Here is a 27,414-nt window from a genome sequence, read left to right on the forward strand (position 1 = left end):
TTGCGAGCATTTAAACGTGCAATTGAATGGGCCTCCTTCTCTCGTTCTATCATGGATCAACCACCAAAGTAAAAACTGCGAAAACAAAGATTTAGTGATAACGACATTTATGTGCTTATTCATGAGGTAACAACGAATTTAAATATTATACAAGGTCGGAATTCCACACCGACACAAATCTGCAATCTGGACCGAAATTACAAATTCCAGTAACTGTAATATTGCATGGCTGCTTAATCTGGAATGCGTAATGATTTCGTATTTACTCAACTGAAAAAGTGTGATCCTTGTGGCAAAAATCCTTTCAAATCGTCTCCTCGGCCTATGTCTTCGTCTTGCTTGGATTACTGCTGTCATTTCACCAGGAGGCATATGCGAGGGAACCCGCGTGCATCCAGGTTTACACCTGCTTTTAAGAGGCGCAGAATTTTCACCACAAAATAGAGGCGCACTGTCATGGGTGGTATACATACCGCGGAATACATAGGTCTAATTAGGCGCACTTTATCTCTTTATGGGAAACTCCCACTTTCCCCTTGACCCTCCCGTGAATTCATATGCATGACACGGAAATGCGTAATTTGCCATTTTCAATTCCCGCGACAGGCTATCTGCGGTTTTACCTCAGTGCGGCATGTTTGTACCAGTGGCGGCTGCTGGTCTTTCAAAGAGGGTAAGCTCATTTTCGGCCTACATCCTAAAAAGGCTTTATTTATTTGTCTATTCACTGGCTAGTTCACCCCTACAACACGAGCCTACTGAATGAATTAACGAACGATCTGACAAAACAATATTAATCAAGGAGGAAATGTGGAAATTAGGTTCAACTGAAACAAGGAACGTGGTGTATACTTGTATGAAATGTATGATGAAAATTGGTTAGCAAATTTCCAAGCAAATACCAAGAAATAGGTTGCTGCAGCTTCGGTGACTTTTTGTAGTACAAAATTACTGTCAATCAAAAGGAGATGCAGTCTTTCGACAGACCCTCCAATCATCACGCGGAAGCTCAGCGTCCAGGCCAGCCCACTACTCCATTCACCCCGAGAGACGCTGAGCGTCCGAGGCGGGACATAATCTCAGCATTCATCCAATGACCTTACAGTTTCGAAGCACTGAAAAAAACTGTTAAAAAGCAGCCCCATTGAAGCCCATGGAAGCTGAGCTTCAACAGGGAAATGCACTGTGACGCTACGGGAATGTATGAGAAGGAAATCAGTCAGTCGACCTGCTGCTAATATGTGTAGCTGATTCTGAAAGAACTCGTCTTTGATATGAACGTGTTCTAACGCATTTAAAATGTTAACACAATGGTAAATATTTGACCATTAATTTTTTTGACATTTTAGGGGACGCTGAGCTTCCCTTGCAGTCTTAAAGAAATCGCCACTGGTTTGTACATACCTTGCCATGCTTTTACGCGCAAATTGCAAAACAGATACGCCTGAAGTGGGCGCAAAAGCGTTAGTATATGACGCCCACTGTGTCTAAAGCACCGGGCAAAGCAAAACTAATTTAGTATCTTGCTTACGCAATGTACCTAGAAGTCAGTGAGACCAAAAATCTGACTAAAAGTCAATTTGGGAGGACGAACAGCAATGCTCTCATGTGCCTCGCTTCCTCCCTGGCTCCCAGCACACACATAACCTGGGACGCCTCCAGATGCCTCCACCAAGCACATCCAGACTCACAGTTGTGGCAGGTAGCTCCAGAGTATCCTGTTCCTGAGCAGTCACAGTTGAAGGTGGTCCAGGACTGGGAACACTGACCACCGTGCTCACACAGGTTTGGAAGACATCTACAGAGAGATAGATAGAGAGAGAATAGGAAGAAGAAATACAATATTACCCAAGTTATGTTCAAATGTATTTACAAAAAAATATATATTGCATCATGCCTCAGACTCTAGATACAATTTGATTTGTAAAGGGGCTTCCAAAGATTGATTCAGGACCAGCATCTTTTATGTTGTTAAATTCTTGAATGTCATCTAATCCCGGGAGACAACTGTTGTTAGTGTGGAGTGTGTGAGCTGTAAAGCCAATTTCGTTCCCATTTAGTTTCTTTAAAGCTACATGTGAACTTTGTTGGTCATGGGTAGTGATGCTTTTAGTGATGGCCTAATGGTTGCTCCAATGTTCAAGATCTTCATTGGACAATGCAATTATTCTGTCCTCTTATGTCCTACACTTTTTGGGGAAATGATTTGGACAATGTAGTTCTAGTAGTTAGACTTTCGTTCTCTAAGGGCTTTGGCATCACATACTATAATTGGTGCCCACAGGAACAAAGACATTGATTTCCCCCTCCCTGTAATGGAAGTGACAAGCTGGAGAGCCAACTTGTGTTTCACTATCAATTATGTGTTTCTTTTATTTGTTTCTTCAGAACCATGGAGCTTCAAGTCATGGAGGGGTCACAGAGGAGGGCGACGGGGGGAGGGGGGGGGGACAGCCTGCTGTCAAGACAAATGTGAGTAACACAGCAAGGCCGCATAGAGTATGGCAAATTACAGCCAAGCTCTAAAGCAGGGGTATTGGTGATTGAATAAGCACACAAAACGCTGTAATGACAAACAGCAACATTGTTAAGCTGCCAAAAATATCAAACACAGAATAATCAATCAACAATCATCTTCCACACTAAGGTACAGGAAGTCCTGGTAAAGGATGGTAATTTTGCTTGATTACAGTGATTTTGTTCACTTTCACACAATTATGTTAAAAAACTGTAAAGGTCAAAGCAAAGAGCTGCAACATGTGTTGCTGTGGAACCCCACAGACTTAAACTGATTTCTTAATCCGGTTTCTCCACAGGGGCTGACAGGAAGGGTTATCACAGTATCAACGTTCTTCCAACTTCCTCTTCTGAAATGCTGCTGTGAAGACCAACCTGAACGTATTTCCAATACTTTACAATATGTGATGGGAATTATGTACATCATTCTGAACAGTGACCAATGGAGATTTACCGGTTGAGAATAACAGTGTATCATTCATCAAACGTTGCCGGTGCTGCTCCCTGTAACCTTACTAATCCTTTGTTTTCTTTATGTTACATCTCACATGCCCTATATACACATTCTTTGTGCGTTGCTTCACAGTGGTCGTTTTCCGAAGAGTTCCCCCGAGCTGAAAGGCGAACACCACCACAGCACAGTGCATCTTCATTCAGGCTGCCTTCCAACAGGTGTCATGGCAACAAGGACAACTGACAACAGTAATTATGGCTAATCAGTCACACCACTAGAGACACAGTTCAAAGAAAGCCTCTATGCAACCTTAACCATTGTGAACCTCTTTCCTATCATTTTCCATACTGTGTCACCTCCTTTGTGCTTCAGCTACTGACACACTCTGAGGCAAGAAATCCGCAAATATGAGTTCCAAGGTAACTTTGCATAACTTTTGAACTGTCTGACAATTAGATAGACCCATACATAACGGTGGTAGAGACAGTACCGGCGTAGTGTTGATGTTGGAGTTTAGGCCCTAGCTAACATGGTCACTGGGTATACTCCAATGCAGTAGCAGTAAAGGAACCGTGTTATAAACTTGCAGGAAACAAACCTTAGCTCCATTGAAGAAAGCACATCTCATCAAACGTTGACATCTGCTAATTGTCATACCTGTCATGTATGCCACATGTGTCAAACTGAAGTTCGTTGTGGCTTCCCAGCAGGCCTTGCTGGACGTGGTTGAGGTTGATTGGCTGGCTGTTGATGACAATGAGACGCATGCATCCCTGGAATGCCAGTGTGGGGTTCCTGCAGCCCGAGACACTCTGGGAAGAGGGACAACCTAAAATGACACAGTGTGGAGGGTTTATATAACCTGACATCTGTCAAAGCAGCCATCACCAAACTAATGCAACAAAAGAGGCTTAGAGAAATATGTTGAGATGCTAAGAGGGTGGTGTGCTGACTGGCTGCTGATGCACCGCCAAATACTCAGAAAACTGTGATTTGATGAAAATGATCTAAACAGAATATTCAGGGTTTTATTTCTTTTCAATTTTGTTCATGTATTTATAAAACATTTTAAACAAGCTCTGTGGTAAACCTTTCTGATGGGTGGGTGTCTGCCACCATGGAGACGGAAAGAGAACAGAATTAAACCTGCTGAGAATCTCCATTTTTGCTAGTTAAGGACCTTTAAAGGAGCTTAGTAAAATGCCAGCTATCAGAAGATTTGTGATTTACATAGCAAGTTCTGGGAACTCCAAAGTTTGGTCAGATGAAGTAAATCTCTGCTTACACATCCCTTTAAATGAAGAGAACAGAGACTTTAAGCATCGGGAATGGGTTACCCAGGGCACTATGCTTAGAAAATTTACAAAGAAGCCAGAACACACTGTACATCAGAACCACCCTACATTGAACATTGAGTCACATTGATATAATCTCCTTGGATTTGTTGGAGAGGGAAAGTAGGAGATATGAGGCATGGACAGGAATGTTCTGAGGTTGAAGCTTGTCATTGTGTGTGATCTGACCTCCAAAGTAGAAGCTGTGTCCTGCCTCCAGGTGCTCCCCCAGCTCGATGGTGGAGGCCGGCTCGTTGTCCAGACTCATGGTCACCTGCAGACCCTGCGTGCTGAGACTCACCGAGTGCCACAGTCCATCATTCACTCTGTGACCTAAGGAAGCACATTGGACAGGTCTGAGTGAGAGTGTCTTAACAGGACATTATCAGTCGCTCTGGAAAGGGTTCTACATGTCACTGATGTATTCAAGGGTGTTTGAAATCTCTCCAATCCTTTTTTTAATATTTCCATCCTGACATTGTTTTTTTTTTTATATAAATCATATGAATATTCTGTTTAACAAACACATGCTATCAAGCTAAACTAATACATTTCTGTGTTCCATCTACAGTACACAGCCTAATCTGTTTGTAAGAGCTATGCACATCCCATTCTGTCAGAAGCTGTTAAAATATGTTGACTTTATAGATTTCCTTCTCCCTCATTTAATTAACACTGTATATAACCTTCCATTATCAAATAAACCAAGCTGATTCACAGCCTGTTTCCTGCTGTTTGTTTGGGAGCGAACCAACATGAAGCCTCACAGGTGCAGCCCTTTATTCTTTTTTCTTTTTTATTCAATTAAACGTGGGCCTTTACAATGAAGGGCATTTGAGCAGCTCCTGTCTGCAGTGTGTCTACAATCCCCTCTGTGCTAGCCATCTGGTGTCGGAGTGAGAGGTAGGTTGTATGCTAAAAGAATTACCATTCAGTTCCCTTAAATGAGCTGGATTTTCAAACAATTATTGTTTGAAACAAACAATGGAGGGAAAAAAGCAGAGGAAAGCACCCCGGTGGTGACAGTGACTCTGCAGATCCTCCAACGTGCAACAGATGGAGACTGACCTCCGTTTGTTAACATTCACACCTGGACCACAACAATCAGCCCCTAAGGAGCATGTGGATTTTGGCTCTGACCGGGATAATCGTCTCACTAAGCTGGTATGAATGACCAAATCCACTGATATGCACGATTCATCTTCCCGTTGTGGGAACACATCCGAAAAAACCTGATTCTTATCTTGTTTGCAGACTCGGAAATAAGCTGAGGGCCAACTGAGCAGATCTGTCCTCCTCCTAACGTTTACAGACCATCAGTGTGAGAAATGACAAACATCTAAGGCACAACTGATCGCGCCTCTGTGTTTGTCTGTGGAATAATAATAGACCCTTTTATATTCTGAGCCCTCTCAATCCCAGGGTTGTCCGGGTATGTGTGTGTGGGTTGGCTCCTGCAGGCCAGTGGCAGGGCCTCACCAGTGGACACCTCGGATTTCTGCTGGGCTGATGTGTGGTGGGTGAGACGGAGCCGGCTGTTGCTGATCTGCAGCTCCAGTCTCCGGGGCTCCTGGGCCAGCAGGGTGGAGAGCAGCAGGCCGTCTGGGTTCCAGGTACGGAACTGGAAACGAACCGCCAGACCCCCCATAGCGGACGGCGTTGCCGGGAGCGACAGGAAGCTGCTGCTGGAGCTCAGGAAGGTGGTGGCCACCTGCTGGGACTCTGAGCAGGAGAAGGTCACGTTGCCCTGGAGACGAAGGAACCACAGTCACCTTGCCGCGATCAAGATCAACTTTCAACATATCAGGGTTAATTAAAAATATGATGCAAGCTTTGCTGTTATTAATGACTACAAACACACTCACTGGCCTCCTTTCCAGAGGGAGAGAGAGAGGTGGATGGGGGCAAAGAGAATGTATGTGTATGTTCATGCTCATGTGTGTGTGAGGAAGAGAAAGAAATAGAGAAGGGCAGGGTGCAGAGAAACAGGGAGGAACTAAAGAGTGGTGGTGGGGGAAGGGAGGGAGGGCAGGAAGCTGGGTTAAATGTCACTGCCAACCCCACTGTGACTCTCAGAGCAGGACGACTGAGAGCAGAGGATGTGAGGTCCTGGACACAAGAAAAGGTCACTGCAGTGCAGGATTGAACACGTCATCGATCCTAGTGACTCAATGTGGCAAACAGTAAGTAACGTTAATTAAGCCCTCCATGGGGAATCCAACATTTTAGGCCGACGGGAAGTGTCCTATGTAATTCGGAATCATCGATAACTTATTCATGCTAATGCTAGTTTTGTGTTAGCTTCTTTGTTGCCAGCGTCCATGTGACACTTGCAGTTTGGCAAGCTGCTGTGTTTGCGTCTGTAAACTCAGTGAGCCAGAAGACTCCTCCAAGGCTAGTACTGTATCCACCAGGGCGCGTCATCTAAGGTGGCACAATATCTCAACACATCCACTGTAGACGTGGGCCACCTTGAATAATGCAATCTACCCCCAGGAGGGGAGCGAGAGGTAATAATAACCTGACTGTAGAGATCCCTGGATACATTCTTCTCTGCATCATCAAGAGCTCATCTCTCTCCAGAGCTAGACCTAAAGAGGACAATACAACTCTGGCCTCTTGGAAGCACTCACGAAGCGCCACTCCTGTGTGAAGACTTTCTAGTTTGAAAGGCAACAACTGCTGTAATTCATTTGTTTTAGAACGGTTATGTGTTGTTAACCTGCCCAACTCTGTCATACATCCACGCCCACACACAAACACACATGCATCCTGTCCCCTGGCATAAATTACTGTGTTAGTGTGCTGCAGCAGCAGAAACACTTAAACCCTACAATGCCTCTATAAAAGAAACACATTCAAGCTCCTACCACACTGTAGATCTGGGGCTTGCGTCGCTTTGCCAGGTCGATGATGTTGATGCCGTTGTAGTAGAGGTTCTCAATGCAGCCGTGGAAGTTCTTCCTGAGGAAGGTTCCGGGCTTGCCAGGCAGTGGGATGCCCCCAAAGCTCAGCTAAAGGGGAAGGTTGGGGAAAGGAGCCGTCAGACATAAAGAGATTCAATCTTCTGATATGGTTTTAGAACAGAAGGTTACACCTAAGGGGCTTCACTAAGATTTCCTGCTAATGATGTTAATGTGATGTTCCACAGTTCCTCAGCAAGAGTCAGAGGACATCTGGGCAGCTACAGCTTGAGAACCTAGGAGAGAACCACCTCGTGGTCCACCTTCAGTTCAGTTAGTCTGAGGAGAAAGGAGGACTAACCTCATAGTCCACCTCTAGTGAGTCTCCTTCCCCCTTGGTTCTGAAGTGCTGTGTGTGGGTGTCCACTGTTAGGTTGACCTGCTTGTTGAAGCGCTCGATGAGGACAGAGTGCCAGTGCTGGTCATCTAGAAGACTGCCCAGAGTGACCGCAACACGCCCACTGCTGAACCGTAGCCTGGTGTCGTCTGTAAAACAAGCACATAAACCTCTGTCTGAGAACACTGGATCCCAGCTGAGCTACTGACTGAACCCTTAACCATCTTAGACCAGCTAGTCAATAGAGCTCAGGTGGAGTGTTCATTGAGAGGGCAAGGACACACACACACGCACGCTCATATCCATGCACAGGCACACACATACACACACACACACACACACACACACACACACACACACACACACACACACACACACACACACACACACACACACACACACACTGACAAACACCCACCTAAGCATACACACACAGGCACTGACACTATCTGACACTGGTCTATTTGCTATCACTCTCAGTCTTTCAGTCTTTCTCTTTCTGTCTCTCTCTCCTCTGACACACAGGCACACACTACCCACCAGTCACAGTCCATTAACCAAACTGCTCCCCTAACTCCATGTTAACTGGTCCTCCAGAAGCACCTTCCCTCCACAGCTCCTAGAGGCCAGGCCCCCTGGTGAGAGTCTCACCCAGGTTGAGGTAGAGTGCCAGTCGGCCCCGGTGCAGCTCCAGAGTGATGTAGTCTCCTCTCTGGCCCTCCCCGTGGACCAGCACCCCCTCAGCCTGACCACTCTTGAAGCGCAGGGAGATCACATCCTTCACCGTCGACATGGACTTCTGGTTAAACCGGTACAGCAGAGAGCTTCTGCCATCAAAGTCCGCCACATACGATTCTAAGAAGGATTGCGAGAGATCAAAAAAATCAATGCATTTCAGAAAATAGCCCAAACACAGCTAGCTGCATTGCCACTGAGCTTTAGGTGTATGCTTGCCTCTACGCCTGGAGTGTAGTTGAAGTAGAGTCCCCTGCTTCTTTGAACTGAATTGGCTGCCACTCACACTTCTGATTGGAACAATGTTCAACTTTTTATATATTTTCTCACACTTTTCCTCCCTGCCTGACACATGCTGTGTGAAAACCATTCGTATGGCTTTAGATTTGCCAGTCTTCGCTTCAAACTGCACACAGTGCTACAGAACGAAGGGACAATGTTGAATTGCTGTTTTTAAAAGCCAGAATACATTATATTTCCCCAATGAGATCCAGCTGGTGTAGGTAAAACTATCTGAATAAATAATGCAATCTCTAACATGCACCTGTTCTTCTTCCTCAGAGCTCAGGGAGCATGATACAACGAGAGAAACAAGAGAGTCTGCACAAAGCCTGGGGATAACTGACATGTTTGGCTAAATCGTTCAAATAGCGTTTACATCACATTGTATCAAAGGCATTTCTATGCAAAATGCTTTCAGAGGTTTTACACATTCCCCAGAATGTTGAACACACTCACATGCGTAGAAACAATGACAACCAAACACACCCTTAGGTATCTGTAAGGTTTAACTGAATTTAAAACAGAATCTTAACACAAACTATTCACTGTATCTTTCAAGAATGGAAAGACAATGGCCGGGTTTCCCAGATTCGTTAAGAAGCTTGAATCTGGGAAACCCGGCCAATGTCACATGTGCTTTTTTGGGGTCTTTTAACTGTCTCTGAAGTTTAAGGAGAATTTACAGATCAAGCTAACTTCAAAATAAAAAATATTATGAGTCAGAATCATAGCCTGTAAATAAATAATCTTTATATACAGTCTATGGTCAAAACAGGGAAGACAAGCCTTCTCTATCTCTGAAATTACCCATGGTGCCATTTCTTGACGTGAAAATAGGACACGTACATGACTTAGACACTTAGCAAAAATTGAAGTGAAGGTAGATGCTCTCTCGTTCTAATAATGACCCACTTTTATGTCTTTAGCGTAATAAAACCTGACATGCTCTGTTTGAAATGTGCTAATTTAGGCCATAAAGGCAACAGTTATGCTAATTATATCGAACTTCTCAATTTTTTATCGATCGTGCCGGAACCATGTCTTGGCCTCCTAAATCATTTACAAGATGTATAAAACCTACCGTTACTAAGAGACACATCTTAGTAACGATGATGATTACTCCATTAGCAAAATCCATGGGCTTTTCCATAAGTGCATGTCTGTCTTCTTTGACAGACCACGTGATGGTGTTTGGCTCTGGGGTTCTGTTCTTCTGCCTTTCTGTTTGCACTGTAACTGCACTCTGGAGTTTCATTCCATTGGTAAGTTAAAAGCCTTGTCATTCTGCATTTATTAGCACAGTGAACCACCATCCAGCACTGACACAGAGATCATGCTGTGCAGCGCCTGGGCACTATGAAAGCCCTCACTCAGGGATAATTATAACTGTCTTTCACAGGGCAGTAATTCACTGCTGATCCAGTAAGAGCAGAGTGGCAGGCAGAGGCGTCCCATAGACGGCCCTCTTTATTTATTCAGCATTGGCTTCCCAAGCTGAGCAAGGCTGCTCAGGAACAGGCAGGCCTGATGTTGTCTGTCTCTGTTAGCTGCTGGCATTGGGCTGGGTCAGCACACTGGCACTATAGAGCCTCATCAACAGGAACAGGAACACTAGCATTGCTCCTCTGGTTGTCCTCCAGCATACAGCCTCTGGACCAAGATGCAACAGGGGAACCAGGACATGCTTCACATGAACAGGCTTGGTGGCTTGGCGCTGATGATGATGGATGTCAGAACACTCCTTCCTGTCTATAGCTCAGGTAATCACAAGGCATCTATGCACAGCGTCAGCACAAGAGCCCCACCCTGTTCAGATAATGTTCCAAGAGTGATGGGTGCTGACCTGCACTGAGACAACCGTTACATGACACGTCCCATTTTTATGAAAACAAATGACTGTCATGCTGATGTGGTATGTTATGTTTTACATGGTAAGTTAGGACTCATCAAATGTCTCAAAAGACTGGAAATTCATTAACTACTGAGTTGAGGCTAGGTGCTGTGTAAGGATCTACATGTGCTGGTATAGGGCTAGGTGCTGGGTGGGAATCCTACAGGGAGGCTAGATGCTGTCTGCTGTCTTAGGGGCCTACAGTTACTGGTGTTAGGTAAGTTGCTGGGTAGGGGTCCTACTCGGGGGCTATGGCCTGGGTGGGGGTCCTACAGGGGGTACTCACTGTAAGCACAGCCGTACAGCTCCACCCGAAGCCCCAGCCAGCCGACTGGGTTCCAGTCCAGGGGGACGAAGCGCAGGAAGCGGGTTCTGAGGGGGTGGGGGAGCTTGTGGAGGACGACACCGTCAGCGTTCATGTTCCCCACAAACCTCTGCAGATACAGGAGAGAGCAGGATGAAGAGAGATTAGTGTTGGTTAAGTGTGAAGAGTTTGGACTACAGTATGGTCTCTAATGTATGGTCTCTGCATTTCTCTTAAAAGGACATTGAGAGACAAAGTGCAATGCAGCTTTATTGCCTAAAGTGTGTGCATCAAGATGATGTATATGGATGTGTTTTATGTTTACGGATATGTTGGTAACACTTTAGAATAATGGTCCGTTGTTAACAAGTAGCTATGCAGGAAGTAATAGGTAGTACTACATTAACACCGAATTTAACACTATTAACTAATATGGAACCAAGATTAACTAAGCAGTAAGTAATAACTAATTTATGACAAAGGAAGTTCCTTGGTAGGTATTTGGTTATTACGAAATAAATATATCCTCTTGAGAACTACTTGTGAACTATAACCAATTAAGAAAGAATAACCAATTAATTACCAATCACAAAAGTAACATGTCTAAAAAGTGAACAATTTGGTTGTTTTACTCTTAACATGGTCATAACTTTTCAGAAGCTTGTGCCTCAAATGGGTTCTTTGTGGAAACCAGTTTATGAATATTATATCCCCCCAAATACATTAGCTACAGGTTGAGATTGTGACTACTCTTACCAAAGGATGGACGTATGTTCTCTGTTTATTTCAAACTTAAACATGGTATAAAACAAATAATGATAACTTGTTTAACATTTTTAATAATTAGGAAGTGATGCTGACACGCTCATGATTGGATTAGTTTACTATTATGAGCTCTTAAGTGTCAGTTCAATATGTCTCAGACTCCAAAGACCTACCTTTGTGTTACAGTAGCCGCCTGAGGAGGACTTCTCTTTAGGATATGAATATAAACATTTATGTTCTCTTGTCAAAAACAATTTGCATCCTGCATTTATGTTGCGATAAGCGTAAAACCACATCTTCCAGATTACAATGTTTGTTAGAATATCACTAGTGCCTCACAGAAATGTATGCCTGTACCTTATGTGTCAAATATAAAATTTGACTTATTATATAACTTGTGAAAACCAGTATAACTCCTCACTAATTACTCATGCGTTACCTTGTCATCCTGCAGGAACTACTTGTGATGTGGACCATTATTTTAAAGTGACAAACATGTTAACTCCTCACTAATTACTCAAGCGTTACCCTGTCATCCCGCAGTAACTGTAATCTGTACCATTATTTCAAAGTGAAAAACATGTTAACACCTCACTAACATCACCTCGCAAGATCTACTACATAAAACAACTGCAGTGATTTTTTAAATTATATGCACTGGAAGTTTTCCATGAAATCGTAAAAGAAAATCCTACATAATGCAAAAATGCACATGGGCATGCAATATAAAGAATTTTGTAAAACATGTCTGAAACATTTTTTGTTTGGCACAACGATGAAACCTAGCATTTAAAAAATGCTGTATTTTGGAATGAAACATACACATTCAACAAACTGTGATGAGACACTGAATCAAACATAATGGCTAAACAAGTAATAGTACATGGCTAACCCTAACCCAAATTAACGTATAGGCCTACTCACTCTATAATGAGTCTAGCATTGGCCACTACTGCGAAATACAACAGCAACGCAATTCCAAAGGGATGAAAATGATGAAGGATGAAAGAACAAATGGCAGGACTGTAAAATAACTTGCTAGATAACCCAATTCAGAGAACAGGAACATGGCCCAAAACGCTAGTACAGTACAGTTGTTGCTAGCTGTAAAGCCAGGCTAGCTGTCGGCTAGCTTGTAAAAAGTCCCATTCATACAAACTGTATAGTATTGCAGTCGAAATTCGCACTAATTCTACAATTCGAAATTCGCACTAATTCTACAATTCGAAATTCTAGTGAAATTCACCTAGTCGTTATCTAAGGGATTATGTTAGCCAAATACTGAATATTTACCATCCATAAAAATGTGCCAAATGATTTCGCGCTCCAAACTCACTCATTGAAGTTGCACCAGAGTTTAGGGAAAACATGACATGGTTTCAGGACAAATAGGTTTCGGTAAGCTAAATCGACTGGATTTGGAAAATGGACCGGCCGGGATTTGATATTTTCTGAGCTGCAGAAAGACGTAATAGCAGTCATATTATTGGGGGGGACGTGTTATAACGTTAATATTCATAAACTGGTTTCCACAAAGAACTAATTTGAGGCACAAGCTTCTGAAATGTTATGACCATGTTAAGAGTAAAAAAACCCACAATTGTTCACTTTTTAGACATTACTTTCGTGATTAGTAATTCATTGGTTATTCTTTCTTAATTGGTCATAGTTCACAAGTAGTTCTCAATGAGGATATATTTATTTAGTAATAATCAAATACCTACCAAGGAACTACCTTTGTCGTAAATTAGCTATTACTTACTGCTTAGTTAATCTTGGTTCCATAGTAGTTAATGGTATTAAATTCGGTGTTAATGCAGAACTACCTATTACTTCCTGCATAGCTACTCATTAACAACCGACCATTATTCTAAGGTGTTACCGATATGTTTTATGTTTATGTCTGAGGTTTGTGGTTGGTGAAATATCGAAGTACAGTACATCAAATGAGAAATTGCATCTATGCATACTGTAAATGCTGTACACACACACACACACACACACATACAAACACACACAAACACACCACACATCCATAAATATTGGTCATATTGTCCCACTGCAGTCATCAGTGTACAATGAAGTCCTCATTTTAGTCCTGTGTTATTACAGTATGAATAGCACAGCCCTGGTCAAAGTGCTGTGTTATTACAGTATGAATAGCACAGCCCTGGTCAAAGTGCTGTGTTATTACAGTATGAATAGCACAGCCCTGGTCAAAGTGCTGTGTTATTACAGTATTAATAGCATGGCTGAATCCATTTCAATTTTTTTCCTTAGCATGAGCTATTTAGTATGCTGTTTGAATTAGAATGCCCTGGAACCATTTACATGATGCAATTTCTCTATTGTTTCTCTGTTTATTTCCTTCCCTGCTTGTGTCAGAATCACCTCACTGGCCCTCATGGTTTTTCTTATTTTTTTCTATGTTTCGATTAAACACCTGGTACAATTGTTCTATCAGAAACATCCTCTGGTTTTCTTACTTAGCCGGCCGCATCAGACATGTCTTGTTTTCATCGAATTAAGCTTTATAGCCAAAACTAGCTCTCCAACACAATCAAGCCAGCTTACCTTGAAAAACACAAGTGAAATAAATGGGCTTATTATGGATTGTTTACAAACAGAAAGTCATTATGGGGTGGCCATTTAGCACGTAGCCTGGCAATGATGTAACTCCCTCCGCAGCCATGCTGTTGATGTTGTATTTGGACAATGCTGATGCATCCTCATTAAGATGATGTCTTCTGTGTTGGCAGTGTATTGATCTGAACATTTGGATCGATATGATAAAGTCTGTGAGTGTCGCAGAGTCACTGGGACCAGATATTTCCTCCTTACGCTCCTTGAGAACAAGCGAAAGGAACCAGGGGACTTCAGATTGACATCTATCGACTGGAGATTCAGTCTACATGTTTGTGCTTAACTGAACCGTGCTAAGTGGTGCGATGTGTTCCAGGGGACAGCATTCACTTCAATTGTAACTCAACTGTACTGTAACAGGTAATAATGCCGTTTATTAAGATTTTTTTTCATATATTACACAACATCATAAATATGTCTGATAAATAAAAAACCTTGGATTCAAACATGGTCAAAAACATCCTACATGTGTCCATGGTAATTGCATCACTGGAAACACAACTTTCACATGCGTCACTTAACATATGAACCTGAGGGACCAAGATCCGTGACCCTGACAACTTGATGTACAACAACCTCACTCAGGTGGGAGGAAACCTGCGAGCAAGAAGCTTAACACACTAACCCCCCCTTCCCAGTTGTCTTGCATCACGCTGCCTCACTCCCTCCAGAGACATGGAGTCTATCGCGTAAAGACGACAAACCATGTCCCAGAATGCTCCTTGTTATTCCATATCGGAAAAAAAAAGTTGTGACAATACATCCTGGTAATTAGTGTGCGGATGTGATGCCTGAGTCTGAGGACTCAGGCCCGAGGGGGCTCCCAGCTCCCAGATGAACCCAGGGCTCAGGTTAGTCACTGTCCACATGAACAGCTCCCAACCTCGCCCTGACTTCATTATTTCTATTCCTGTATCAACTCCTGAATCCTCCCTCCTCTGTCATTAGAGGTCTTTACTGCCCCTCTCCCGTGTGGTCCTCTCTCGAGTCACTGACATCAGCTGAATGACTGCCTGTCCCTGGGTGAAGCAGAGCGCTCTGCTGCTACTGTAGCTGCATGCGTGTGCTGCATTGCTACTGCTGGAGACATAATCAAGCCAAACACACTAGAAGAAACTCATCATGTTGCAGAGCTACCTTCCAGTAGGTTATTGATCCAACCCTAGTTGTAATGTAACTAGATTCAACACAACAACCATTAATTTTTAAAATCAGGATGCTAGATTAGTGTTGGAAACTTACAGGAAAGTATCTACAGATACAGAGTTGGAGACTGACAGTCTCCAACTCTCCAATGAGAGTAAGACAGACACTCTTCATAAGAGCAAAGAGTAACAGAGAAAAGTAGAGCAGGGTAGAGCAGAGCGGGATAGAGCAGTGTAGAGTATAAAAGAGCAGGGAAACGTAGAGTACAGCAGAGTAGAACAGTGTAGAATAGAGGAGTACTTTAATAAAGAAATGACACAGGGTTAAATATGAAGGGCATTCGGGAGGAAATGACCGGATGTTTGTTATTTCTAATCCCCCCCCTAACCCCAACCCTTGACACCTGTTTACGTGTCAAATACAGAGAAAACTTGAGTGCCATGGTTACCAGGCTTATTAGAGAGGCTAAGACAGCAAAGCTCTCCCATTGGGGAGGGGGAGGGAAGAGAGGATAGGGCAGCGGTGGAAGGGGCAGGGGTGGGAGGGGGAGGGGGGAGCAGGAGAGGGAGGCAGGGGGAAGAAATATGGAGGAGGCAAGGGAGTGCTACTTTCCTCCACTGCATCAGATTTTCCGGTACAGTTGCACATAGGCAAACATCTGAGGCAAATCTATTATTTACTCTGTTCAATGAGAGGGAAAACACAGAATAGCACCTGGGATGAGACTTGAGATGGGAGATGATGTCATCACATCTGGTGATCTGCTGCTGCTCTGTTGATGTGTGGTAAAAGGAAATTGAAATATAATCATGATTTTTAATTTAATACAAGTATTGGTAACACTTTATAATAAGTCAACACTTTTTGGCATTTACAAAGTGTTAGCTAATAGTTAGTTCATCCTTTATAAAACATTAACAATACATTATTAAATAATTAGCTAAGCTATTATTAACCACTATGCTAATCATTAATAAACACTGTTATTTTTTTTGTATTTGATTCATAATACAATTTATAAGGTATTTGATTACTGCATTGCCATACTTTATGCAGCTTGTTAACATAGTTGCAAACTAGCAGTAACATAAGCAGTTAATGGTTCATGAGCTCTTATAGAAAGCATTAGCAAATAGTTAACTAACTATTTACATAACCTGAGTAAAGCATGAGTAAATAACTAACAACATATTCTATACTTATGGCCAAGTTAAATACATGATACACACTAATACTGAGCAGATGTGTTAACAACTATTTTTTAACCACATATTAACGATGCAAATTGTGATTAGTAATGCAAGTTCTAAAGAATGTACTAACTGTTAGTGAAGGTTATTTGCATGATCTAATCTAAAGTGAGAACTATCTATGCCTTATTAAACATAATAAGTTAGTTTATTATCTTAACACTTTGTAAATTTCAAAAAAAGCGTTGGATAAAGTGTTACCCAAGTAGGAATATAAAACATGAAAGATGATTGACAAAATAATGCTAACCTGCACTCACACAATTTCATTAGTGATTTAAATAATACATATCTTAATTGTATACAAATACAATTAAAACCATTAGCTTTAAGTTCTTTTGTAGTTTTTCATTTTACTTTTAGTGAAAATATATGACTCATTCATGAGAGCAGAGAGGGAAGTAATATATTGAAGCTAGCTCTAACGTCTACATAGAAGGTTTTCTAGAAATCTTGTCAAGAGCTGCTGTTTTTCTCTGAATACAATATGAATGATAAAAGTAAACTATCTTCACATTGCAGAAACACTGTTGATTCATAGCTGCTCAGAGACATACAGTATTTCAGTCAAATAGTGTCAAATACAAACAAAAAAATAACCAAATCGCCAATAGATTGTACCTTCTTCATATAATCATACAGTCAAAGCCTTATTCCATGTTGTACTCTGAAGCTAGACTGAAGCTCAATTCTAAAATCCTAATAAAAGTATTTCTCTCTTTTCCTCAGAACTGATTCAAGACATCAGATAGATATTGAAACCACTGAGATCCTTCCGTTAAGGGCCCATATTGATCACTAAAGAAAACAAATGATTGGGTTTGGTCCTCAGAAGATCCATGAACAATTACAAACTCAACACCCTTTGTCCTTTTCCTGAACAGCTAAATGAGTCACATACTCAATATCAATTAAACCCATGGAAGATCTCCATTGAGCATCGGACCATAAGGTCTAAGCCACCCAATCCTCAAATGAGAATAGACTCCATATTGATTACCTACAGGCCGCCCAGGCCACCATGTAATGGTAGATTATGGTGCTGGAATCAAGGGATGAATAGGAGGGAGAGAGTACACATGATCAGACTTCTGGTCATGTGATCCATCGAAATGGAACAGGACCTTGGAGCTGGTCTTCAGGAACTAATGAAAGGTGTGTTTGCTTGTGTTTCCTTCCAGCCTAAGGCAGTGTGACGCCCACACTGTCACCAGGAAGATGACAGAAGCACACAGGGCTAATGAATCCTGCTGTTTTAGCTTCACCCCAATTTGTATGCAGGGACGTATCTGCTGCAGCTGCACTGGTCTTTCAATGTCTTTGATCCTGGGACTTGGAGAAAATTACCAGCAGCATGTCAATGAATACAATTCTTTTAAAAGGTGCTCTGTCTGTGTGACTTTCTTTCTTTTTCTCTTTCTTTCTTTTTTTTTGTCTTTCTTTCTTTCTGTTGTTATTCTCATCCTCAGCCTCTATTTTCAGCTGTCTGTTTCTGTCTCCATCCGTCTCTTTCAGAGCTCTTTCTCTCAACTCCCATCTCTGATTAAAGAAACAAAAACTTTTTTCGTCTTCTAAAAAGTACCTTGTGCGCCTACATCAAAAGATGTTTTTTTCTGACACCTTTCATTGGGAATTATGATGAGGTTGAACTTCTGAAACCTCAGCAGCACAAGAGTTTGAACCACAGTGACATTCTTTTCTTATCAAGGACAAAGTCGCTGTATGAAGACAAAAAGCCCCAGAGACTCCTGGGGGAAACTGTTTAATGGAAAGAACTGACCACTCGAGCAACTGAGATATTGGTCGATATCCTTCTCACAATGTCTAACGTTAACATTATTATGATTATGATTTTTACTGGAAATCTTTTTCATGAATTTCTACATTGAATGCTTTCTCTACATAATATGTTATAACCATTAATTATATTGTGTGCATTAGCAAAGCATATAGTTATCAAATTCAAGTAATATAATTTATTAACAGGTCAGTTTTAAATGTCAATCTCAATGTCAAGATTTCTCCAGGTGGATCAGTATGTTACTCCTTGTCACTTACTAGTTCAAGTCCCAAACATAAGCCGAACAATAGGTTTTTGATGCATGTTAAAATTTCTCAATTCCTCCATGGCTTCCCTACTGTTCTTTCAGCACAATAAGTCTAACATAAATTAGACACAAGTCCTACAGAGCCAAGAGCAGCTACAAGCAGAACATGTCCTTGAACATGAACCACTGACACAACATCTTTCAAATCTTCCGATTGTCCAACATCCATATATTTGGGGTAAGGTAATAACTGGGCTGAAAGCACTCAAAACGTCTTGTGCACTTTGCAGACCACTCAAAAGAGTATCGAGGTTGGCCTGGCGCTAAGTAACAAGTGAGAGGTGAGGAGTGAAGTCAGCGTCAGGGTTACTGGAGTCTGACAGAACAAAGACCACCACGCTGGATCCAATGGTGGCTCCACCTCCATCAATGCAGTAAGGAATACTGGGATGGCTGTTCACTGCAGCAGGGCTTTCAGTCAGTCAGGCCCTTTAAGTGGAGTGCACTTAAAGACAAACCTTCCAGCTATGTGTAGCAATATGCAGCTGTTGCCTCTGTGGTCTTCCATTTAGTGGACTGTTTGGCTGAGGAATGATCAGGAGCAGGACCGATATTTGTCCGTGCATAGAATGTGTGTCCATTCACAGATTTTATTTTGTTACTGGATTACTTTAATGTGTGTGAGTCAGTCACAGCATATGTTGCCATTCAGAGATGAGCTTTGGCATTGCTCTCAGCACTTCACAACTTGAAATAAATACCATTGTTTCCATAGTCTATCCTATACTCCAAGTTTTTAAAGAAATACTGTATGAAGATGATTATCATGATTATCATGTGATCCACAATGTGTTAGAGTCATGAATAAAAGGCTCTTAGCTAAAACCCCTCATCTGAAGGAATTTCTAAAGATATAGCAAAGAAAGTGCAAGAATTCAAAATTCTTGATCATCTCCTATCTCTCCCCAACAGTATCTCTGAAAAGAAGAGAAGACTTGAAAGCACTGCTTCAAACTGCCGAGGGGAGATAGAGCTGAGAGGCAAAGAGGTCTTATTTAGCAATGTCATTTTCCAGCTTGATTCAGATCTTTAGTACAGCTAAACATCACATTCAGCATTTAGAAGGTGGGCGCTGACAGGCAGGAAGAGAAGTCTGTCCCTAAAGATGCCCATCTTTATTTTCCTGTCAGCTTCTGAAATAAGTGTTTATGAAGCTTGGTTGATGTATGTACTTTGGGGGATTAACATAACTGACAGAGCGTTTCTTCTACTAGTTAATAACTTTAAATGCTATTCTGCATTGATATCAGACGTGTTCAGACTACTGTGTGATATTGTTACAGGTTAAAACCTAAATGAACAAGTCTGGGAAATCTGAGCTTGTATTACGGTCCATGATCATGCAGCACATAGCAGCAATCGTTGACACCGATCCCCCCAAACAAGACTCACCCCAACTCCGTGGTCCTGGCGGTACTGCTGCCAAGCCCGGCCCGTGTCACTGTAGAGAAGTAGGAAGCTGCTGAGCCAGTCAGAGCTGCCGTAGCGCCCTTGTGTGGCCACGGCCGTCACCTCCATCCTGTCTCTCAGATCCACCTGCAGCCAGGGCTGCCTGTCCAGCACCAGGGGAGACCAGCCTCCCGCTCCTGGGGAGAGCACAGAGGGGAGAGTCATTGGACAGAAAGGTTGAGAGGAGAGAGAATAGGTGAGAAGGAGAGAGAGAGAGGAAAGAAGATAGAGGTAGTAAGAGAGAGACTGAGAGAGAGTCGGGAGGAGAGAAAGAAAAAGAGTGACCAAGAAAGAGAAAGATAGTGAGCGAGAAAGCCAAACTTGCTGACTGAGCTGTCATAGGTGTCACTCGACATGAAAATACAGAAGGCTACACGCGCACCACTAACAGATCGCGAACAGTACTTTCAGCTTGTGCTATAAGACTAGAGGGTGAGGAGAATACAGAGAGTGAGGACGGCTGTGTTTGATCACAGAGATGGTTATGCTGTACAGTGACTTGGCCACATGGGGATACCATGGATGAACTCTGAACTAGCATGGGGAATTGAACTGCGCTGTTTACATTGAGGTTTATAAATAAATCAGTTTATAAATAAATAAAATGGTTTATAAAACAGTTTTCTATATCTGGGCTGGATGGGATTATAGTGGATTTATTGCGATGGTTCCCTAAATTGAACTGACCTTTCTTGCCAAAGTCTGCAGAAGGGCATCTTTACATGTTCTGTGAACTTTTTATCCATCATAAGTCAACATAATTAGTAAAAAAAGACTTTTCTCCAAACTTGACTTTGAGTCTGAGGACACAATAAGTCGTCAGTGATGGTGTCTGTTCATCTGCTCCCTCAGTCTGGTCTTGCCTGTCTGTACTTTCTATGTATGATCTCTTTATCTGTTATCCACACATGGATTATCTTTCACGTTTTAGATATCTTCTGTTGGTCAAGTGTATTAAAAGCTAACAGAATGAAACAAAAAAACTGCTTTTATTCTGGTCTGACATTCAAGCTGCTATTCAAGCTGTTATATAAAAATATTTTAGGAGAAAATACAGTTGGGGTGTTGTCCTGATAACCTATAGCCTATTGACTTTGCTTCCAAGATAAACTTGCCGAGGCAGACATGCCGAAAGACAAAGATTAATGGTCGGTAGTGTTGGTGTGTTACATTGCATGCACTTAATCATGTTCCTCAACACACTGTCATGATCTCATGTTAGATTTCTGCAGATCATGCAAGGCGACATGGAAGAAACAGAGTGTAGATATTGAGACATAATGTATCATGTGCTCCATGAAGATATGTGTATAACCCCACAAGCTCCACAGCTATCAGGCTGGAGAAACAGGTCAGCTCTGGCAGGAAGGTTCATTACTCAGCCGCTGTGGGCTGGGACACAACACCATGGGAGCAGATGAGTGCAGAATATCAAACCAGAGTCTCCACCACGGAGGAAGCATCGTTTACGGAGCCCCCCAGGGAGCAGCATCGTGCTGTTGTTACAGGCACCCGTAGCGGAGGTTGGCCACCGCTAAGAATAACCTGAGATACAGTTAGGGTATGATAGACTTGCAAAATGTGTTTGTGGCATATAAAATATGTATGACAATGTTTATATTTGATTGTTGCATATTTATGAAGATGTCACAGGTGGACACACTCATAGATCAACTAGTCTAAAAACATTTTCCGTCAGTCCATATTAAAAAAACATTCGGAAAACCAACACAAGATTCACAGCAAGTGTGTAATCAAAAACAGGTGTTAAATTCTAGCTAAAACAGGTGGCAACACCTTTTTACGACAAAGTCAAATCATGAACTTGAATGACACCATTTTCATGTTTACCATCTTTTGATCAAACATGTGTGGTTGATTGGTATGGATTAAGGAACACATATATTTTTAAATACCTATATCTGAGTATTGAACAGTTCTGAGTGAGATTTGGAAGCTCATTGACAGAGCTAAAGTCTTGATGTTTCCTCTGGGAGCGAACATAAAGCTAGGACTGGTGTTCGGCCAGACTTTGCGACTGTAGCTAAGCCAGCAGTACTGGTAGCACATTCCGATTGGTAGCAAAATATGATAGGACACTGATTAATGTCTTCACCATTAACTGAATGTCCCAAGTCACATTACCCAGTTTTGCTAGTAAGTTGAAAAACCTACTAGTTTTCCTCTTCGGACATCTCTGGAAACCAAGGTGGAAGCCTCAAGATTTCACATAACCAAACACAGGTAATCTACAGTCAACTGCATGTGAAGATAATGCAACAATGATGAGTGTTGTGTCTAACTGTACTTACCATCTCGCCTGTTAAGCTTGGCGTACTGAGGGCCGGTGCTGAGAGAGGACTGGGTGGAGCTCTGAAAGGACGATGGAGGCAACGTGGACACCAACGGGCTGTCGCAGTTATCTGGAGGGAACAAAACAGCACCAGCATCAGGTTAGCGACTTCCTCTGGGCTCAGTTTACCTTAAGTGTTCATTGAATCTTACAGTATTTTTGCACTGTCCTATGAGCAGAGTTATGCAATATTGTAGTTGAGATAATGTTACTGTGTACAAATACAGCTCATTCCTTGGCTCTAACCACTGAGGTATAATCTACTGTTAGAACTGTGCACTTCTGGTCCTTGATTATCTGCAGCACGTAGGGGCCTAATTGTTTAACATACACTTGTGTTGCTTTGAATAAAAGTATCTGCTAAATTTATTGCATTTAAATGCAATTTCCTGTATTTGTGAGATGACTAGTTATTACTATATATTTAATATGTCATTAAACTCCAAAAAAACATTTAGAAATCCTGTAAGTGACTAATGTATGATATACCACGTATCCAACATGCAATACTGATATCCCAATGTGTTAATCTTATTTTGTGTAATCCCCTTGAGTATCATACTCTGCCTCCCGCGAATGATCGATGACTATCTAGTCAGATTTTACTGCCTGCAATACCTGACAAATGACATCATAGTGTGGGGACAAATGTGGAAGCCAACTCATTACACTGCAATGACACCGGAAACAGTGTAGATAAATGGGTGGGAGTCAGGGATGAACCTGGACACAGCCTCTCAAAGTCATGCATGTGCCGATGGAATACTCCCTCTTGTAACCTTTTCTTCAGGTTTTATCAAGCCAGGCTATTCTTTGTGCAGTGGGATATGTGGTCTAATTACCTACTTTGTAATCAGTCAAATGTGACTTTTATGATGGAGCACCGCAGTAAAAGTTCGTTTTCTCACTCTCATCGTCTATGTGACAGCAATGAAAGGAAATAAACTCATCTCAGAGATTAGTCATGCGTGTCATACATCATCGATTTGAACCAGATAATATAGAATTTTGAAGATTCTGATTGTGCTCTGCAGTATATTACGGCATGGTTCATCTCCAGAGGAATGTTCTACTCTAAGGATTGGGTTATGCAGAACCAGAGCCCTTGAAATGACCGACAACAAACCGCTCTGCAAGTGTTTGAAGTGATCCGTCTGTGTCCAAAGGGGATACCCGTCTCTTTAATCTGCCATTGTGGGACAGAGTCATTTTCAGTTCTAAACAAAACAACAAGCAATCGTTGTTCGGATAAAAGACCACAAATAGTTTTTCTTCATTTGCTGCTTGCAGTTTGCCCTTACTCGTCACTTGACACATTTATTTATCTACTTGGAGCAGTGTCAAGAAAACCCAAGGGACAATCCATTAGTATGCTGTATTATTCAATTGCAGCTTCAAAGCATCTGTGTTGCATTCACTTGTTTTGCTAAAGGGATTTTCTCAGGCACATATCACACATAGTTTTCTTGTGCTGTCTGTCAAAAGTTTTCATTATTTCAGTGTTAGAGTCCAGTCCCATGCATTTTCTGTGGTCAGCCCAGGTCTCACTGGGTAAGTATTGGAAATGGTGTAAAAAAGTATTTCCCAATTCTCATTCTCCATAGAAGAAGGTTCCTGTTCCTACATATGCATAATTTCTATTTCATAACCTTAGACTCTCCCTGGCACTCTATTCCTCCCTCCCACTCACGTCTGAGCTTCTTGATATTTTTTCTTCTCTCTCTCCCCCTGATGCTGTTTCTCCACACTTGCCCGCCTCCACCTCAATGTCTCTCTCCCCTCCTCATTAGAGAGCACTTCCTCCTCATCTCCGGCACTGTGTGATTGCCGGGGACAGCTTTCTCCCTCGTCAGCTGGACAGAGAACGAGCTCTAAACTGCAGACCTGTCACTGACCCCTCCTCCCTCTCTTCCTCTTGACAGTCCTGGACACATCCCACAGGGCATCTGCAGGTGAACAGTGGCGTTCCCAGCGTCCGCTGAGAGGCTAGCCTCACCCTGGCCTCACCCCTGCATGCATTTTTACTGAATGATTTGACAAGCAAGAGCACATGGGAAACAGTGCTCTGAAATTAAGGCCGACGTGATTCCCCAGATGTCAGCCCCGTGGCTACGCCCGTCGCTGTGACTGGTGTGGTTAAATACATAGCAGAACAGGCTAAGGAAAATGAGCATGCCTACATTCCCAATGGGCGCTAGTTTTAGTTTCCCCGCCTTAAGCTGATTATTCAGCTAATTAACCTTTTAGAAGCTGTTCAGTGAGCCTGACATCAGAAAACGATGGCCAGGGGTTTATGAATCGATCTCTACCGACACAGAGTGACAGCTGGGAGAAGGGGGGATGGCGATGAAAGAGGTAAGAAAAGGGTAGAAGGTGGAAAGGGCAGGAGGTGGAGAGATGTCTGTAGCCTGTGGAGATCTCTAGTTATTTCTCAGTGTGAGTGTTTCCGAGGCACATCAGAAGGGATACCGTTCAGACACCAGTCGAGACAAGTTCTAACCCTGAAAGATGGCTTTACATTTTCTGTACAAAAAGGATAAGAAAAACAGGTTGAAAGTGAGGTTTGGACTCTAAGCTCTGAGGCGGTGCTGGACAGAGAATTATATGATACCCTGCCTTAATCTTACTATGGGGGCACTAAGTACCTAAAGGAATGGACAGCAAGAAGGCTGAAATCCGCTCAGAAACATACAGGATGTTGAATCACTTGGATGTGTCCTTAAGCTCTTAGCGTTTTTTGAGACAGAAACTTTCAACCTTTCACACAGAGGGAAGAAACACAAAGACGTCTGTAAAGATTGAAGAAGCTGTCTTTCCTCTTTCTTTTGTTTTGTTTACAGCATCATCTCCATTGGTTCTTGTCCTTCTGGATTTCAAAAACTGCCCTTGGTGATGGATATGCATGTATCTAGGTTTGTATCAAGTTTAACTGGACTACTCAGTCCTTGAAAGAAAGTAGAGCTTTAAATGAAGTTCAATGAATCTAAGTAGTAGGTGTTTTTATCTTCATATTGTGCTGAGACTGCTCACAAGCCAGATGCAGTCCACCCTTCAACCAATTTCTACACAAGTATGTGCTCAAACAGGCCTTTAATGTAATGTTGTCCCATTTTAACGTAATGGCTCCGTCTATGCAAACTGCAATAGTAAGAAATATAACAGTAAAGCAGTTTGTGGCAGGAAAAGAAAGAAGACTGTTTGTTTCGAAATACACAAGTTTAGAGTCAGGACTAAAGCTGGTTAAGGTTGAGGTTAGAGCTAAGACAAGATCTAGGGGTAAATAAAGGAAGAGACAACATCCACCTTCTCTCTCATTCTGGTTCATTTGGTCTTATTATAGCTTGTCATCACTACTACTGTCGGATGATTCTGACGGAGGTGTCCTGGACCATAAACCTTTGGCAAAAGCCATCAGCATCAAGTCTACAGTTTTAACAGTAGCCTACACAACGGGGACTTTTTGCATCACACATTTTGTTTTATTCGTTAATATTTTTTTTTTATGTGAAAATGCCAAAAACGTAAAAGCAAAAGTCAATCATACGGTGACACCCACTGAATGTATAAATCATGTTCCCTCTCATCAACACATCCAGTCTCCCTCCTCTTCTTCTGGTCGGCATTCCACCTGTCCTCGCGCGTCCCACCCAGGCAGTCTTTCACTTTCATCACCACAATAAAAATGACTAATTGTCACCTCTCACAGTAGCATCAGGTACAGACCTATGGTAATTAAAAAGCCCCACCTGCCACATGTGTGGTGCCACAATGCACTGGGATAAAACAAATCTACAACAATGAAATTGTTGTGTTTCCAAGTCTAAACTAAATTAAACATGCTCATTTTAAATCCATTGGTTACAATGTCATCTTATTTGTTATTGGATAGAGGTGTGCCTCTGTATGTGAGGGTGCAAACACCCATTCTACACAAACCAACAACTAGAGCATGGGCCTATAAGAAATTATATAAGTCCTATTACTAGGAACAAACATGAAAAAATAAGATGTTCATTAAAAAATTGCTGTGTATAGTTACTTTTTCCTTTCTTTAAGAATAGACTTCTAACTTTACTCCCACTACCAGGTAATATGAATCATTAGTCAAAGAAATGTAAAAAGAAAAGAAGAGAAAATCTACTTTGTGATGGTTAAAAAAGGGAGATCACCACGGAGCTCCTCTGAAGAAAGCTGACACTTGGAAGACCATCAGCCTTGTTTGAAATCCTAGACCTACTTTGTAGACCTTTCCTCCCAAGGTCTTGGCTTCTGCTGAACAGTGACTCTTTAGCAGAAAACACACAGGAATTCGCTGACATTGTTTTTGACAGCTTTTGATAGAGCTGAAAAATATATATTTTAAAGCCAACTCCAGAGTTTCTTTTATCTCCACTACTGTGTGTGTGTTCGCAATTTTGTTTTCTGATCATATGTTATTCACATAGTAGATGAAACGCTTCTGGCTGGGGATTGAAGATGACATTTCCTGGCCTTTCTGACAACACATTCTTATTCAGATATCTTATTCTCTTCAACCACTGCATTTGTACCTCTCACAAGAATCGATGGCCTTGAAAGCGAAAACACAAAAATGATAAAGATAATTGAACATCAATATTTACACTGGGGAATTCTCGGTCATGCAGGCCATTTCTGACTGTATGTAATGAAACTAATTTCCATTTTAATATACCTAAACATTCCCCCCCCTTTTTCACCCTTGTATCATGGGATCTACTCACTCAAAAAAACAACCCATCTCAACATATATTTTGATATGAAGATATATGAATAGATAAGTAAACAGCTTCTTGACAATTTCACATCATACAGTTCATTATGCTCTATACTGTACACATGTAATTTTATATTCCAAGAGCCTA

The 27,414-nt window shown here is 42.0% G+C and overlaps 1 protein-coding gene across 1 annotated transcript in view; it reads right to left on the bottom strand.

The window, feature by feature from the left end:
• Positions 1-27,414, bottom strand: part of LOC136956901 (contactin-associated protein-like 5) — a 49,622-nt gene that overhangs the window by 13,305 nt on the left and 8,903 nt on the right. The window contains 10 exon segments of the mRNA XM_067250945.1: positions 1,692-1,798; positions 3,629-3,800; positions 4,495-4,638; positions 5,785-6,052; positions 7,176-7,319; positions 7,570-7,754; positions 8,257-8,460; positions 10,800-10,947; positions 20,122-20,315; positions 22,491-22,601. Coding sequence (XP_067107046.1) covers positions 1,692-1,798; positions 3,629-3,800; positions 4,495-4,638; positions 5,785-6,052; positions 7,176-7,319; positions 7,570-7,754; positions 8,257-8,460; positions 10,800-10,947; positions 20,122-20,315; positions 22,491-22,601 — 1,677 coding nt within the window.

Source organism: Osmerus mordax, chromosome 2 (genome assembly GCF_038355195.1).
Source record: "Osmerus mordax isolate fOsmMor3 chromosome 2, fOsmMor3.pri, whole genome shotgun sequence".
NCBI lineage: Eukaryota > Metazoa > Chordata > Actinopteri > Osmeriformes > Osmeridae > Osmerus > Osmerus mordax.